Source organism: Pyrus communis, chromosome 15 (assembly GCF_041283825.1).
Source record: "Pyrus communis isolate YQ-2024b chromosome 15, ASM4128382v1, whole genome shotgun sequence".
NCBI lineage: Eukaryota > Viridiplantae > Streptophyta > Magnoliopsida > Rosales > Rosaceae > Pyrus > Pyrus communis.
In genome coordinates, this window is record NC_142579.1 from 26,379,693 (window position 1) to 26,393,210 (window position 13,518).

The following is a 13,518-nucleotide window of genomic DNA, read 5'->3' on the forward strand; positions in this document are numbered from 1 at the left end:
CCTAGCAGGTTTAGGCAATCAAAGATAGAGGAGGATGAAAACGACATCCTGGAGACGTTTAGGAAGGTGCATGTCAATATCCCACTCCTTGATGCAATAAAGCAAATTCCAAAGTACGCTAAGTTTTTGAAGAAGATTTGTACAACAAGGAAACGGATTCGGGAGAAAGAGGTGGTACATGTAAGTGAGAATGTCTCTGCAATATTGCAAAGAAAGCTACCACCTAAATGCAAAGATCCAGGTAGTTTCACTATCCCTTGTGTAATTGGTAATACAAGGTTCGAACATGCTATGCTAGATTTAGGTGCATCAATTAATGTCATGCCATACTCTGTTTATGCATCTATGAATCTAGGAGAGCTTAAAAATGATGGTGTTATTATTCAATTAGCCGATCGATCTAATGCATACCCGAGAGGAGTTTTGGAAGATGTTTTGGTGTAGGTAGACCACTTGATTTTTCCTGCAGACTTCTATGTGCTTGACATGGAGGATTCAACCCACTCTCCACCATCGCCACTCTTACTTGGACGACCTTTCATGAAAACAGCCCACACCAAGATTGACGTGGCCAAAGGAGCCTTAACTATGGAGTTTGGTGGTGATATGATTAACTTTAAAGTTTCTGAATCTATTAAGAATACTAATGATGTTCGTTCTTGTTTTGCCATTGGTATAATTAAAAATTTAGGGCACGAATGTTCAGCACCAATCAAGAAGGATGCATCTAGAACCACCATCGAGGAAGGAATTGGAGTGGAGCACAAGGAGCACGCCACTACCCTAAAAACACCCAATATGGCCGTGCCTAGTGATAAAATTGGGGAGATGGTGGCTTCCTAAACCCTACTCTTTATTGCTTTTACCTTGCCATGCTTGTCATGTGTTAGTTGCGTTATTTGTTTATTTGCTTGTGAGTCTATGCTTAAAACATTGAGGACAATGTTTGGTTTAAGTGTGGGGGGGTAAACAAGTTGTTTTTACATGAAAATTCGTTGGATTTTATCACCTATACTTCTAAAGTTGTTTTTCATTGTTTTTATGTGTTTTTAGTGTGTTTTGAAGTATTTTTATGTGTCTTAATCAGAAAATCCGAAAAATTTGAAAAAAAATCGAAAAAAGTGTTTGAAAAACCCAAAAAGAGTTGTTTTTAGAGTCGTTTTTGTTTTTATGTTTGTTTGTGTCTTAGGGTACCTTCCAACACAATGATGAGGATTTGGTTTTTAATTGCATGACTATTAAAGAAAGTTACAAACACGGATGGAAGTTTGATATGCTCTTTGGTTTATGCTTAGTTGTAGTTGACATTTACGAATTCACACGTAATCACAAAAGAAAAAATCAGTTTTTGTAACATGCTTGAAGGAAGAAACTCAAACTAACACTACAACCCTGAGAAACTTGAGCCTAAACGTTCTTTGGAGAGTTATTAATCTTGATTTCTTGTTTTCTAAAGTCGTTGCATGATCTCATTATTCTTTGCTTGGTTGCTACTTAGAATGCGTTTTATCACTATAGTTCCAAATACTAGAACTCATACCCGTTTCATTCAAAGCATGAAATTGATTAGCATAACAAATAGCAAGATGAAGTTGTTTAGTAGTCACCACCATAGCCAAATAGCCGAATCCACCTTTGTCATTTGTATTATAGGATTAAACTCCTTTGAGCCTTATTCAGCCTATTTTCTTTGTTAACCACATCACCCTTACCTAGCTTAGAGTAGGACTTTCCCATACCCTTGTTCTTGAAGTATAGTGGAGCATGACTTAGAAGGAATTCTTTTTGAGTGACATTATTGCAGAAAACAAGTGTGGGGGAAGGGATTTTTGTGTGTATGTGTGTGCCTAAGTCTTAAAGGAGGCACGGGAAAAAGAAAAAAAAAAGAAGAAAAAAAAAATGTGTGAAAAAGAAGAAAAAGAAGAAGAAAAGAAAGAAAATGAGGGAAAATAAGTGAGAATGAACTCACAAGCGTTGGTTGTTGAAGAAAGGGTCCAAAAAGTTGAATATGGCCCTAAGTTTTGTGTGACTTCCCCTTGAGTGTTCAAAGTTGATTCCTGCATTCTAAAGGGAATTCTAAGTGCCTAATTCATTACTTTGCTCACTATTGCTTTAAGAACGTTTGTTTCCTCTCCCTTTCCTTGTTAGCCAATACCTTAGCCCCATTACAACCCTTAGACTTCTATCTTGATTGTTATTTGTTTCAATATGTGGAGTTTAAAATGGGTTTGAGCATATGGTATCCCTGGTTCTCGCGTCTAAGTAGTAGCATTCCATTCATGAGATCATATACATGTCATTGTCATAATTCCAGACAATGCTTTCCTTGTTATAACTTATGTGAGTGTTCGTCTACATGTTTACATCAATCTTCTCACATATACCTAGTGTAGGGAGTGTAATCAGAAAATCTGTGTGAAAATAGAGAGTATATCTTGTGAGGAATTGAGGGATTCTCTAAGGCATGTTACTACATTCAAAATCATGTTTTAATTGATGAAATGCGAGCTAGTGAGTGGTAACTATGATTAAGTATGTGCTCAATAGTAGGGATAACTAAAATCTATGGGAGTGATGATCATTAATATGTCATGTTGCATTGGAAATCCCTGAGATAATGTTGGAAGGTTTATGTTGTGTTTTGTTTGTTTTGTTTATTTCGTTTTGCTCGAGGACTAGCAAAAGCTAAGTGTGGGGGAATTTGATAGGAGCATATTTATGCTACTTAGTTATGTTATTTCCTTACATTTAGTGAGCTAATTACTACTTATTATAGTGTTTTGAGCTATTTTCGTTTGTTTGTAGGTCCTAATGACAAACTTGGCAAGAAAAGGCAATTTTGAGCCTTTTAGAGCAGTTTTGGGCTTATTTTGGATAGCTTGTATATGGAGCAACTTGGATGGACGAATTTGGAGTCAAAAGAGGTTAGAAACATGCTACAAATCAGAAAAGGAAAGTTCATGACAAGGAAGATAAGGAAAGTGCAAGAAAAGAGGAAACATTATCCAAAACCTTATCCAACCTTATGTTATCCAAACCTTATCCTATCTTATCCTAACCTAATCTTGTTCCACCTTAATCCTAGCTGCAAGTGGACATAAAAATACAAATTAAACCCTATTTGTGACAATTGTAGTATATATGCAAGTAGGGATCGTTCTAACTGGGGATTAACTAAGGATGCTAATCTACTCTAAACTGACTTAAAAACACAAAATTAAACTTTAAAACACTTACCTAGACCTATATGACTCAAAACAACTTAAAAAGACTCAAAACAGCCCAAAACACTCAAATAGACTCAAACTAGACTCTAAAGGGTGATTTGGACGAAATTTAACTAACTTAGACTCAAAACCCTAATTTGGACAGATTCAAATACTTTTCTAACTAATCTAACACACTTAATAAAATGGGGAATTGATTTGGACGAAATTAATTAAAATGGACAGATTGCAATTTAAACAGATTAGGCACTAAACTAGGTGAATTGAATGGGAAAAAGGCTAGTTAGGGGGTTCTTCTCCACACATGCACATATGTAACATAAATTGATTTCCAGATTTTATTCCTTTTAAACCATGAATGACAATGCCCCAAATTAATTGTGAAAAGCACAAATTAACTCTCAGATTTTCCTAGTTTCATTGAATTGGATGGAATACGCATCGACAATCAAATTATTCTTATCAAATTCCCTACATGAACTGCATAATAGAGATAAAATCAAAGATCATTAAGCTTTTTGAAAACCCTAAGCATTGACTTGGCATTCGTAACTATGAACTGCATGATACTCTTGCCTAGAATTTACTTAATACAATCATGACTAGTGATTTCCACTACTTATGAATATAAGGTCATAACGATTAGGTGAAATTGCCTTATATCCTAGTATCAAATTCATGTATGCAAACTAAGTATGCATCCTTAATCAACACACAAGAACAAGTTCTCAATAAATCAATTAAGTAAATCACATCCACAATTCAAGAAACAAAATCTGGAGGAAATCAATTCATATAAAACATATGCCCATGGTTTCAAATTCACCCCTAACTAAGAAAAACTTAGTTATACATGTTCATAACAATTGAGAAGCAAATTAAAATAACCATGGAAACGAAACGAGGGAAGAAGGAACTCCCAAAGTCTCCAATGGATGCAAATTTCTTGCGGCACAAGGTCTCCTCCTCCTATGGAAGCCACGGTGCTCCTTCTTCTCCCTAGGACTTGCGGCACAAGATGTGTTTTCTGAATGAATGGTGGCTGATGTGAATGGATGAATGAATTGAATGTTGAATGGCTACCTAGGGTGTCTAAAAAGGTGCGGCAACTTTAGGTTTAATATATATATAGCATGGCAAAACCCTAGCAATCAGATTTAGGGTTAAACCTAGCCAATATAAGTGTTTAGGGCCCCTAAGTTGCGGCATGGGTTTGGGGAATTAAATCCTAGCCCAATCAATCTCAGATATGGACTTATACAATCCAAATCCAAGAGAAAAAGGGCCAAATAAAATCAGAATCCAATCAGAAATAGGTTTAAGAATTTTCGTCCAAAATTGGGCCTTCTAGAAACTAAGTGTTTTATGGCTGATTTTGGGTGTTCTAGAAGGCCTAAAAAGGGGGGAAGGTGTGGCACCCTTTTAGGGTCAGATAGGGCTTCTAGAAATTAGGTTTTTATGTCCACTTGCAGCTAGGATTAAGGTGGAACAAGATTAGGTTAGGATAAGATAGGATAAGGTTTGGATAAGATAAGGTTGGATAAGGTTTTGGATAATGTTTCCTCTTTTCTTGCACTTTCTTTATCTTCCTTGTCATGAACTTTCCTTTTCTGATTTGTAGCATGTTTCTAACCTCTTTTGACTCCAAATTCGTCCATCCATGTTGCTCCATATACAAGCTATCCAAAATAAGCCCAAAACTGCTCTAAAAGGCTCAAAATTGCCTTTTCTTGCCAAGTTTGTCATTAGGACCTACAAACAAACGAAAATAACTCAAAACACTATAATAAGTAGTAATTAGCTCACTAAATGTAAGGAAATAACATAACTAAGTAGCATAAATATGCTCCTATCAGGTGTCACTCCATTTCTATTTTTAATTAGAAGCTTGTAACTTTTACACATTTCCCTATAATTTTTACTTCCCTTCCCTTCCCCTGCTACATAAACAGTAGAGTAGCTCTCGTTTACCTACAACAAATTGAAAACCATTTGGAGAATATAACCAAGCATTTGGTTATTAGATTCTTAGTAGGCAAAGCAAGAAAATTACACATAACAAAACTATTGAAACTTTAAAACCTACTTCCCAAATTAGGTTCTTTGACTGGCTAATGAGCATATTGATTTAAACTATCATCCCAAACCTGCAATGCCAGAGGTTTTTTTTTTTTTTTTCTGGGCAGTCTAATTAATCATTTTTAATAGAAGAATACAATTCATATAACAATAATTAGTAGAGAAAACGAACGCAGTAATGTAAAAATCATGGGGTTACTAGAATTTTGAGGGCTGAGGACGATTGCTTAATAGCACCAAGTTCCATTTTTAGTCAGAGTTCGAAACTGAATTTGAGACCCTTCTAGGTTCCTGTTAACAAACATAACATGGTGGACCAAATTAAAAACATATTTAAACCAAAAATTATAATTTGAGTTTTTCTAATTTTTTTTTCTATAAGAATTCTCATAACTCTAAACAAAAAGAAATGTTTACCGCAAGCTTGGAGCTAACTGGGATCAATTCTCCTTGCTCTACAATCACACAAAACAAAAATCAAAGTTCAAAACTTAATATAACCTCATCTGCCAATTCAAAGGTCCAAACAATTAACTAAAAAAATCCAGAATTTATAAAGTTTAAACCATAATTATTGAGGTTAGATTGCAGACAACCAACCTCTACTCGTTTTCTAGCAAATTTGGTGTCCTTTGATTTCTAGACTTTGAGTAGAAACTGATTATACCATGGGCTACTATTCAAGTACCACAAATGAAGCACTAACGGATTCCCACACACCAAACTCTGAGAACAAACAAAAACAGAACCAAATTATATAGCAGCATGCAAGTCACGAAGGATCAAAGAAAAAAGAATACTCATTTGCAAATCCAAAATTAGAAAAAAGCGCATAGACAAAACCCGGAAACTCACCATTAAACGCTGGTCGTCAGAGCTTTTTTTTTTTTTTTTTGGCAACGAAATTGGAAAATCTGAAAAAACTTGCAGCCGCAATTTTTCAGCAACAAACCTTCGGCATCAACATTTTATAACAGAGACACAAAAGTTAGACACAAAGAGAAAACGATGCATTGAAAATTCTCACAGGATGAACAGTGGTTTTCTGCTGAGCTTTAGTATATAAATAATTTCCAATGCTACATGATACGATTGTTCAGATGATGTTTCAAAATTGTACATACAAACTCTCTTATTCCGAAAGGCTGAATTGATACAAAATTTTAACATAAAATAATAGAGTGGAGATACTCAAATATTCTTCGTATGTGAAATGAAATGCCAAGGGCTCCAGCGACGGTTCTGAATTGTCATAGCTGCAAGTCTTCGAGGCTTCATGTACTTCTAATATATCTCTCAAAACTCTGTTACGTCGTGAAAGCCTCCAATACCACGGCAGCAGACCAGCAAAATCTTTGCTCCAAAATCCAAATGATGGTTGAACTTCGACTGCATTGGCTATCACATTTGCCTAAGGAGCAAGACTAATTTCCAATTGTGTTCCATAAATGATCATATTGCTTGAAACCTGGCCTTCCGCCTTATCAATCGTTGCTCTGTAATCTTCTTCCAACAATCTTCATCTGCAGGTTCAATCACCAAAAGTTTCCGCAAGAGCATGTCCCATTGTGGAAGTGGTGGAATCTCATGTTATCTCTCACGACAATCTCCCTCCCCGTAACTTGGGATGCACCGCACATAAACGAATGACAGTCTTCACAAATCCTAATGTTCTTCATAATCTTAATGGCGGAAACAGAATCTGTACTGAGTAATGCATACGCTAAAGCTAGCTTTTCACTATGAGACATTAATATACGCGTCTTTTCATCATCTCCCACAGCATAAGCCGCAGAATCCAGGTTAGGCTGGTAGCCATTAGCCAGTAATCTGTCCAGAAGGTCCTCCAACGTCTTCTTAATCTCGATGAACTCTGGATGGGTTGTTTCACCCGCACAGAACTCGTGAATTACGCCTTTCTTTGTTTCAACCCAACTATATGCAGGTTTCTTTTTCAGACCCTTTTCCCTCATCAACTTCCTCACTCTTGAAACCTCATCCCACCTTCCTGCTGATGCATAAATGTTCGAGAGCACTACATAGTTTCCAATACTATCAGGTTCAAGCTCAAAAAGATGGTTAGCAGTAATCTGAGCAATGTCGGGATTCCCATGGGTACGACATGCCCCGAGTAGAGCTCCCCACACGCCTCCATGGGCATCTATTGGCATTGTTTCAACAAGCGCAAGAGCTTCTTCCAAGCGCCCAGCTCGACCAAGTAGGTCTACCATGCAAGTGTAATGATCAGCTGTTGGAACAACATCATAGTACTTCTCCATGGTTGCAAATAACTGCCGACCTTGATCAACCATACCAGCATGGCTGCAAGCTGTCAGCACCCCTATAAAAGTAACCTTGTTAGGTCTTATCTCCGTCGTCAACATCTCATGAAATAATTCTATCGCTGCACTTGCACGACCGTGCATTGCAAACCCCAAAATCATTGAGCTATAAGAAAATACGTTTCTTTCCTTCATTCCCTGAAAAACCTTGAATGCATTATCCAAGCTTCCACACTTGGAGTACATATCTATCAATGCAGAACCCACAAGAACATTTTCAGTAGGCCCAAAACCGGATTTCTCAGCAATGTCCCGAACCCAATTAGCATATTTAGATGCACCTAATTGTGCACAAGCCGAAATGAGACCAACCAACGTAATCTCATCAGTTCCTACACTAGCACACTGCATTCTCTCAAAGCAATCCAAAGCCTCTCTCGGATGGGCATTCTGAGCATAACCGTTAACCATTGCAGTCCACGCCACCATATCTTTTGCAGGCAACCCCTCAAACAACTCCCGGGCTGATTCCATATCCCCAACCTTGGTATAAGCAACAATCAACTCAGTCCAAGAAACAACATCCCTCTCAGGCATTTCATCAAACACCTTGCGCCCACACTCCAAAAACCCACATTTCACATACATATCGATCATAGTGTTCCCCACATACAAATCCACCACGAACCCACCAACTAAAATCGTGTGGGCATGAATCTGCCGCCCCAAATTCACATCAAGCACATCCCCACAGGCCTTAAAAAGCGCAGAGAACGTAAACGACACCGGTCCAACACCCGATTTCCTCATACAAGTATAAAAATTCAGCGATTCCGAAACAGGTCCTTGGATACTGTACCCGCGGATCATAGCCGTCCAGAGAAACGGGTTTGGGTACTTGACCTGTCGGAAGACTAGGAGCGGATACGTGTCCATGGGGACGTCGAGCTTCGTGAGCGTGCGGATGAGCTTCGTGAGAACGTAGCAGCATTGCCCGAGGCCGTGGAGGAGGAGGTGACCGTGAACCGCTTTGACTTGGCGGAGGCCGGCGCATCCATCTAGAACGGCGACGAGTTTGTGCTCCAAGAGCTTCCGCCTCTGCTGAAACTCCGAGAAGATTTCGGCCGGATGTGGTCTGTGCTGGTGAAGCTGCGAAGGTAGAAGCTTGTGAATTGGGACTGTCGAGAATTTGCGAGAAAGATTTTGCATTGGACTATCCGAGCCCTCCTGCTGCTGCGCGCGACTCTGAGAAATGGATATGAAGAAGTGAAAGCCCGCTACCCAGATAAGACGCTGCGTTTCATGAAAAGTAGAGAAAGATTTTCTGACGGTTGGATCGGAATTGAACTTTTATCTCTAGGGGTTAATTACACATACAGCCTTTTGAAGTTTATTGCGTTTTCGCAAAATTCTTCAGGTTTTAAACATATCACAAATATTTTTTTGATGTTTTAAAATTATTTTCCAAAACCCCTACACATCTTCTGTTAATTTTATGCTGATATCAACATACATTAATTTTGAAATGGCAAAAGTAACCTTTTATAGCCATTTCAATTAAGAATATGACATCACACTTGTAACTAAACACCTCGATTCACCAATCTCCTACATTATACGGACTTTTAACCAAGCATCCAAATTTATAATTTTCACAGTTCGATCTTGATTCAAAGTTGAAGAAGAATAAATTTTTTTTTTAAATTTTTTTGTCGTTTTAGTTTTTCTTTCACTATTGAATGGTAAGTGATCCCAATTTATTTAAAGATGGAATAATAATTTGTCAAATAGCGGACGAAAGTTCGATCAGTAGCTAGAAAGATTAAGTTGTATAACACATTGCCCTACAAAACATTACGAACAAGTTTATAAACAAGCTTTTGACATGGGGTCTATTAATGAGAAAAAGTTTGGGATGATATGCCAAACCTCGACTATGTCATTAGTACGACATTTTTCACAAAATTACGAGAATCAATCTCACGTCATAAACAAGTTTATAGTCAAATAAAATCACCTAATCCCCTCTACCTTTAAAATATGGTATATTTGTTGATTTGCTAGCCAAGTACCCATCTAAAATTTTCTAATTAGCCAATTTCCTCTTGAACTTTAATTTTAATCGAATACTCATATGAACTTTTATGGGCTATTTGATGCGATAATTATACGCACACAAACTAAACCCTATTTGTGACAATTGTAGTAATGATGTAAGTAGGGATCGTTCTAACCGGGGATTAACTAGGGATGCTAAACACTTGACTCAAATAAATAAAACTAACTTTTAAAACACTAAGACAAACTAAAAGACTCAAAACAAGTTCAAAAGACTCCAAATACTTAAAAACATAAAATAAGACAAATCAAATGATTAAGACTTAACAAAATAAGGGGGGGGGGAGTTTGATTTGACGAAAATTGAAATAACAAAACAAGTTAATAAACTAAGCAAATTGTAAAACGAATAAACGTAAATATGAATGTGATGAAAATATGGATGATGGAATAGCCAAGGGGTTCTTCTCCACACATGTTACACTTGCATACAAGATTGATTCTCAGTTGGTCTTTCGATAAATTATGAAACTCAATGCTCCAAGTTAATTAGGTCCGCTTAAATTACTTTCAGATTTCCCTAGATTCATTGGATTGAATGGAATACGCATTACAACCAAATTATTCTTAATCAAAGTCCCTAACTATGGAATACGCATGATAGAGACATTCAACCAAGATCATTAAGTTCAATGAAAATTATAAGTGTTGACGAGGCATTCGTTACTATGGAATACGCATGAAACTTATGCCAAGAATTCGTTTAACGCGATTGTTTATAAGCAACCTCCACTACTTGTGAATATAAGTTCGTAACTATTAGGTGAAACTCACTTATATTCTAGCGTCATATTCATGCATGAAAATTAAGCGTACACTCTCAATAAACATACATAAATAAGTTATCAATCAAACGGTTAAACGAATTGAATCCACAACTTATGAAATTCCAACGAAAGTAATCAATTCATATTGCAAGTATAAACATGTATTTTGAATCACCCCCTAGCTAAAGGGGGGTTTAGTTCCTCATAACTTTGAAATCAAAGAAACACCTAAACATTCCAACAACTCAAACTTGAATTGTATGAACGTTTAGGCACTCTTCTCTTCCATTACAAAACAAAGAAAATTGAATTTAAACATTGAAATCAAAGAAACACCTAAACATTCCAACAACTCAAACTTGAATTGTATGAACGTTTAGGCACTCTTCTCTTCCTCGTTGTTGTAGCACAAGGTTTAAGGTGAGCTTTGGGGATTATGTGAAGTGTTTTGGAGGGATGAAAAGTGGTTGGATAGTGGCTGCAATGGAGGAGAAAAACTGCACAGAAATGGAAGGATATGCACGGCTATGGATATGTGTTTGTGTTGTGAATGGAATGAATTTCTGAAAATGGAAGAGTGTCCTAGAATGAATGCAATGGATGCTTATTTATAGGTGAAATGAGGGGAACATGACAGCTAGGAGGGAATGTGGCTACATGTTTGAATGATTAAAGGATGCATGTGGGTTGGAAATGCATGTGCAATGAATATGTGGCTGAAATAAACAAAGAGTGAGGGGAATGATATGCACGGTTTTGGGAGAAAGGTGAATGAATGTGCATGTTTTGCACGGCAAAGGGGAATGGGTGATGTGTGATTGAATGATTAAAGTACATGTGGGTTGTTTTAAAGGATGGAATGCATGTGAATATGCTGGAAATGTAGGGAACTCACGGCATGGGGTTGTTGTTGGTGTGTGAATGCATGTGTTGAATTGGTGGTGCAATGATGAAAGAGTAAGTGCATGTGTGTGTGAATGGTGGTAGCTAGGGTGAATTATGATGAATGCATGTGGAATAAAGATGGAGAAGGTGGTGTAATGATGAAGTGGAATGGCTGAAAATGCAAAGGGGGAGTGCAAGGCACGGCAATGGGTGTTTCTTGATGGTTTTGGGGTTGTGATGCATGTGAATGCATATGGCTAAGGGTTGTTGATTGGGCTAGAGGTTTTGCATGGCTCAAAGGATTGTTTGATTGGGCTAGGCCCTTTGTTTTATGTCCAAAGTGCATACAAGGCTTTCAAATTCGTCCAACACTTTGGCTCCAAGCATATGCTATCCATTCCAAGCCCAATTTTGCTCCAAAATGCTCCAAAATGCATCTTTTTGCTTCCTTAGCCATATGAACCTAAAAACACACGAAAATGGCTTAAACTACTAAAACAACTATGAATTAACAACATAGATGCACGAAAACAAGCTAAGTAAGTCGCCTAAATATGCTCCTATCACTATTATACAAAATGGTCATTGAGATTTGCATGATCAATAGAAATGGTCCCTAAGATTGAAAATCAGTAGAAATGGTCCCTGAGATTGTCCACTATCCATGATTTTAATCTTTTCGTTAAAAACGATTTTGGGCAATTTTCAAAGTTTTGTAACCCAATCGTTTCTTAACCAAATTCAACCCATAATTTATCAAAATGAAGATAGGGAAGTGTAGAATAAGATTATACCTATTTGGAAGCTCAATGGCTTCTGGAGATGGTCGGAAAATAGCCTAAAAGATGACTGGTTCGAGGAAAAACTGGAAAACTCGTCGTAAACTGGGTAAACTTTAAACGTTCATAACTTCTTCAATACTCAACCAAATCAAGTGATTCAAAAATGAAAATAATACTTCTTGATGAGACGAAGAGAATGGTAACTTTTTCGAAGGCTAACTCGCCGTGGTTTGGTCGGACAACGGCTCGAAAGTGGCTAACCATTTTCGAGTTAGCCACTTTCGAGCAGTTTTTCGGCCAAACCACAGCGAGTTAGTAGTAAAGAAAGATATCATTTTCTTCGTCTCATCGAAAAGTATTATTTTCCTTTTTGAGTCACTCGATTTCGTTGCGTATTGAAGAAGTTATGAACGTTTAAAGTTTACTCAGTTTCTGGCGAGTATTTTCCTACGAACCAGTCACCTTTCAGGCTATTTTCCGGTCATCTCCAGCAATCATTGGACTTCCAAATAGTATAATCTTGTTCTACACTTTTTAATCTTCATTTTGATATATTATAGGTCGAATTTGGTTAAGAATCAATTGAGTTACGAAGTTTTGAAAATTGCCCAAAAAGTTTTTAACGGAATGATCAAAATTATGGATGGTGGACAATCTCAGGGACCATTTCTATTGATTTTCAATCTCAGAGACCATTTTTATTGATCATGCAAATCTCAATGACCATTTTGTATAATAACCTAATTTTTATAAATAGCCAATTCTCTCCTGATGCTGGATTTTAAAAAATTTCATCTAATTTTTTTATCTATTTTAATCACAACACATGACTATTTTATTGAGATAAAAAGAATGAAAAATTGGATAGTGTTATAAATAGGTCAAAGTTAGAGAGATAACCTTTTAGTGAATGGAGTAAAGCAGGTGTAAAATGTCACACTAAAACTATAGCACAAGAGGATAACAAATAAAAGACAGAGGAATAGATGATGTTATTGATCTTTTCTCTCGTTCACTTCTACTATATCAATTGATAGTAGTCGGAGTGCTTTATTTATAGAGCAACTCCGTATTATTACATTTTGAATATTTACACCACACCCTTGACAAATGATCTCCACATATCAATATTCTGCTAAGGTTTTCAATGCTGTGAAAAGGTTTTCAATACCGTGGCAAGGTTTTCAATACTATGGGCATTCATTACCCACTAGTATTTTCAACACTCCTCCTTAAATGCCCACATATCAACATCAGTTGCCTCGTTAAAACCTTGCTTGGAAAAACTCAGTGGGAAAAAACCATAGTGAAGGAAAAAGAGTATAACTTTTCATGGATTGTTGATATAATGTTAAATATGCTTATGTTGCCTCGTTAA

The 13,518-nt window shown here is 36.9% G+C and overlaps 1 protein-coding gene and 1 long non-coding RNA gene across 2 annotated transcripts; both read right to left on the minus strand.

Annotated features, from left to right (window-relative positions):
* Positions 1-5,457: 5,457 nt before the first annotated feature.
* Positions 5,458-6,258, minus strand: LOC148690786 (uncharacterized). Its single transcript, XR_015956623.1, has 3 exons — positions 6,162-6,258; positions 5,724-5,761; positions 5,458-5,597 (listed from the first exon to the last, which is right to left on the minus strand). It is a non-coding gene; the product is annotated as an uncharacterized LOC148690786 (long non-coding RNA).
* An 89-nt stretch (positions 6,259-6,347) lies between these two features.
* Positions 6,348-8,940, minus strand: LOC148690787 (Pentatricopeptide repeat (PPR) superfamily protein). The gene has a single exon (XM_088685568.1). The coding sequence runs from the start codon at positions 8,795-8,797 to the stop codon at positions 6,842-6,844; it is 1,956 nt and encodes a 651-aa protein (XP_088541694.1). The 5' UTR covers positions 8,798-8,940; the 3' UTR covers positions 6,348-6,841.
* Positions 8,941-13,518: the final 4,578 nt, after the last annotated feature.

Coding starts and splice junctions, on each gene's coding strand:
- LOC148690787 (XM_088685568.1), bottom strand. CDS start 8,797: ATGCAAAATCTTTCTCGCAAATTCTCGACAGTCCCAATTCACAAGCTT.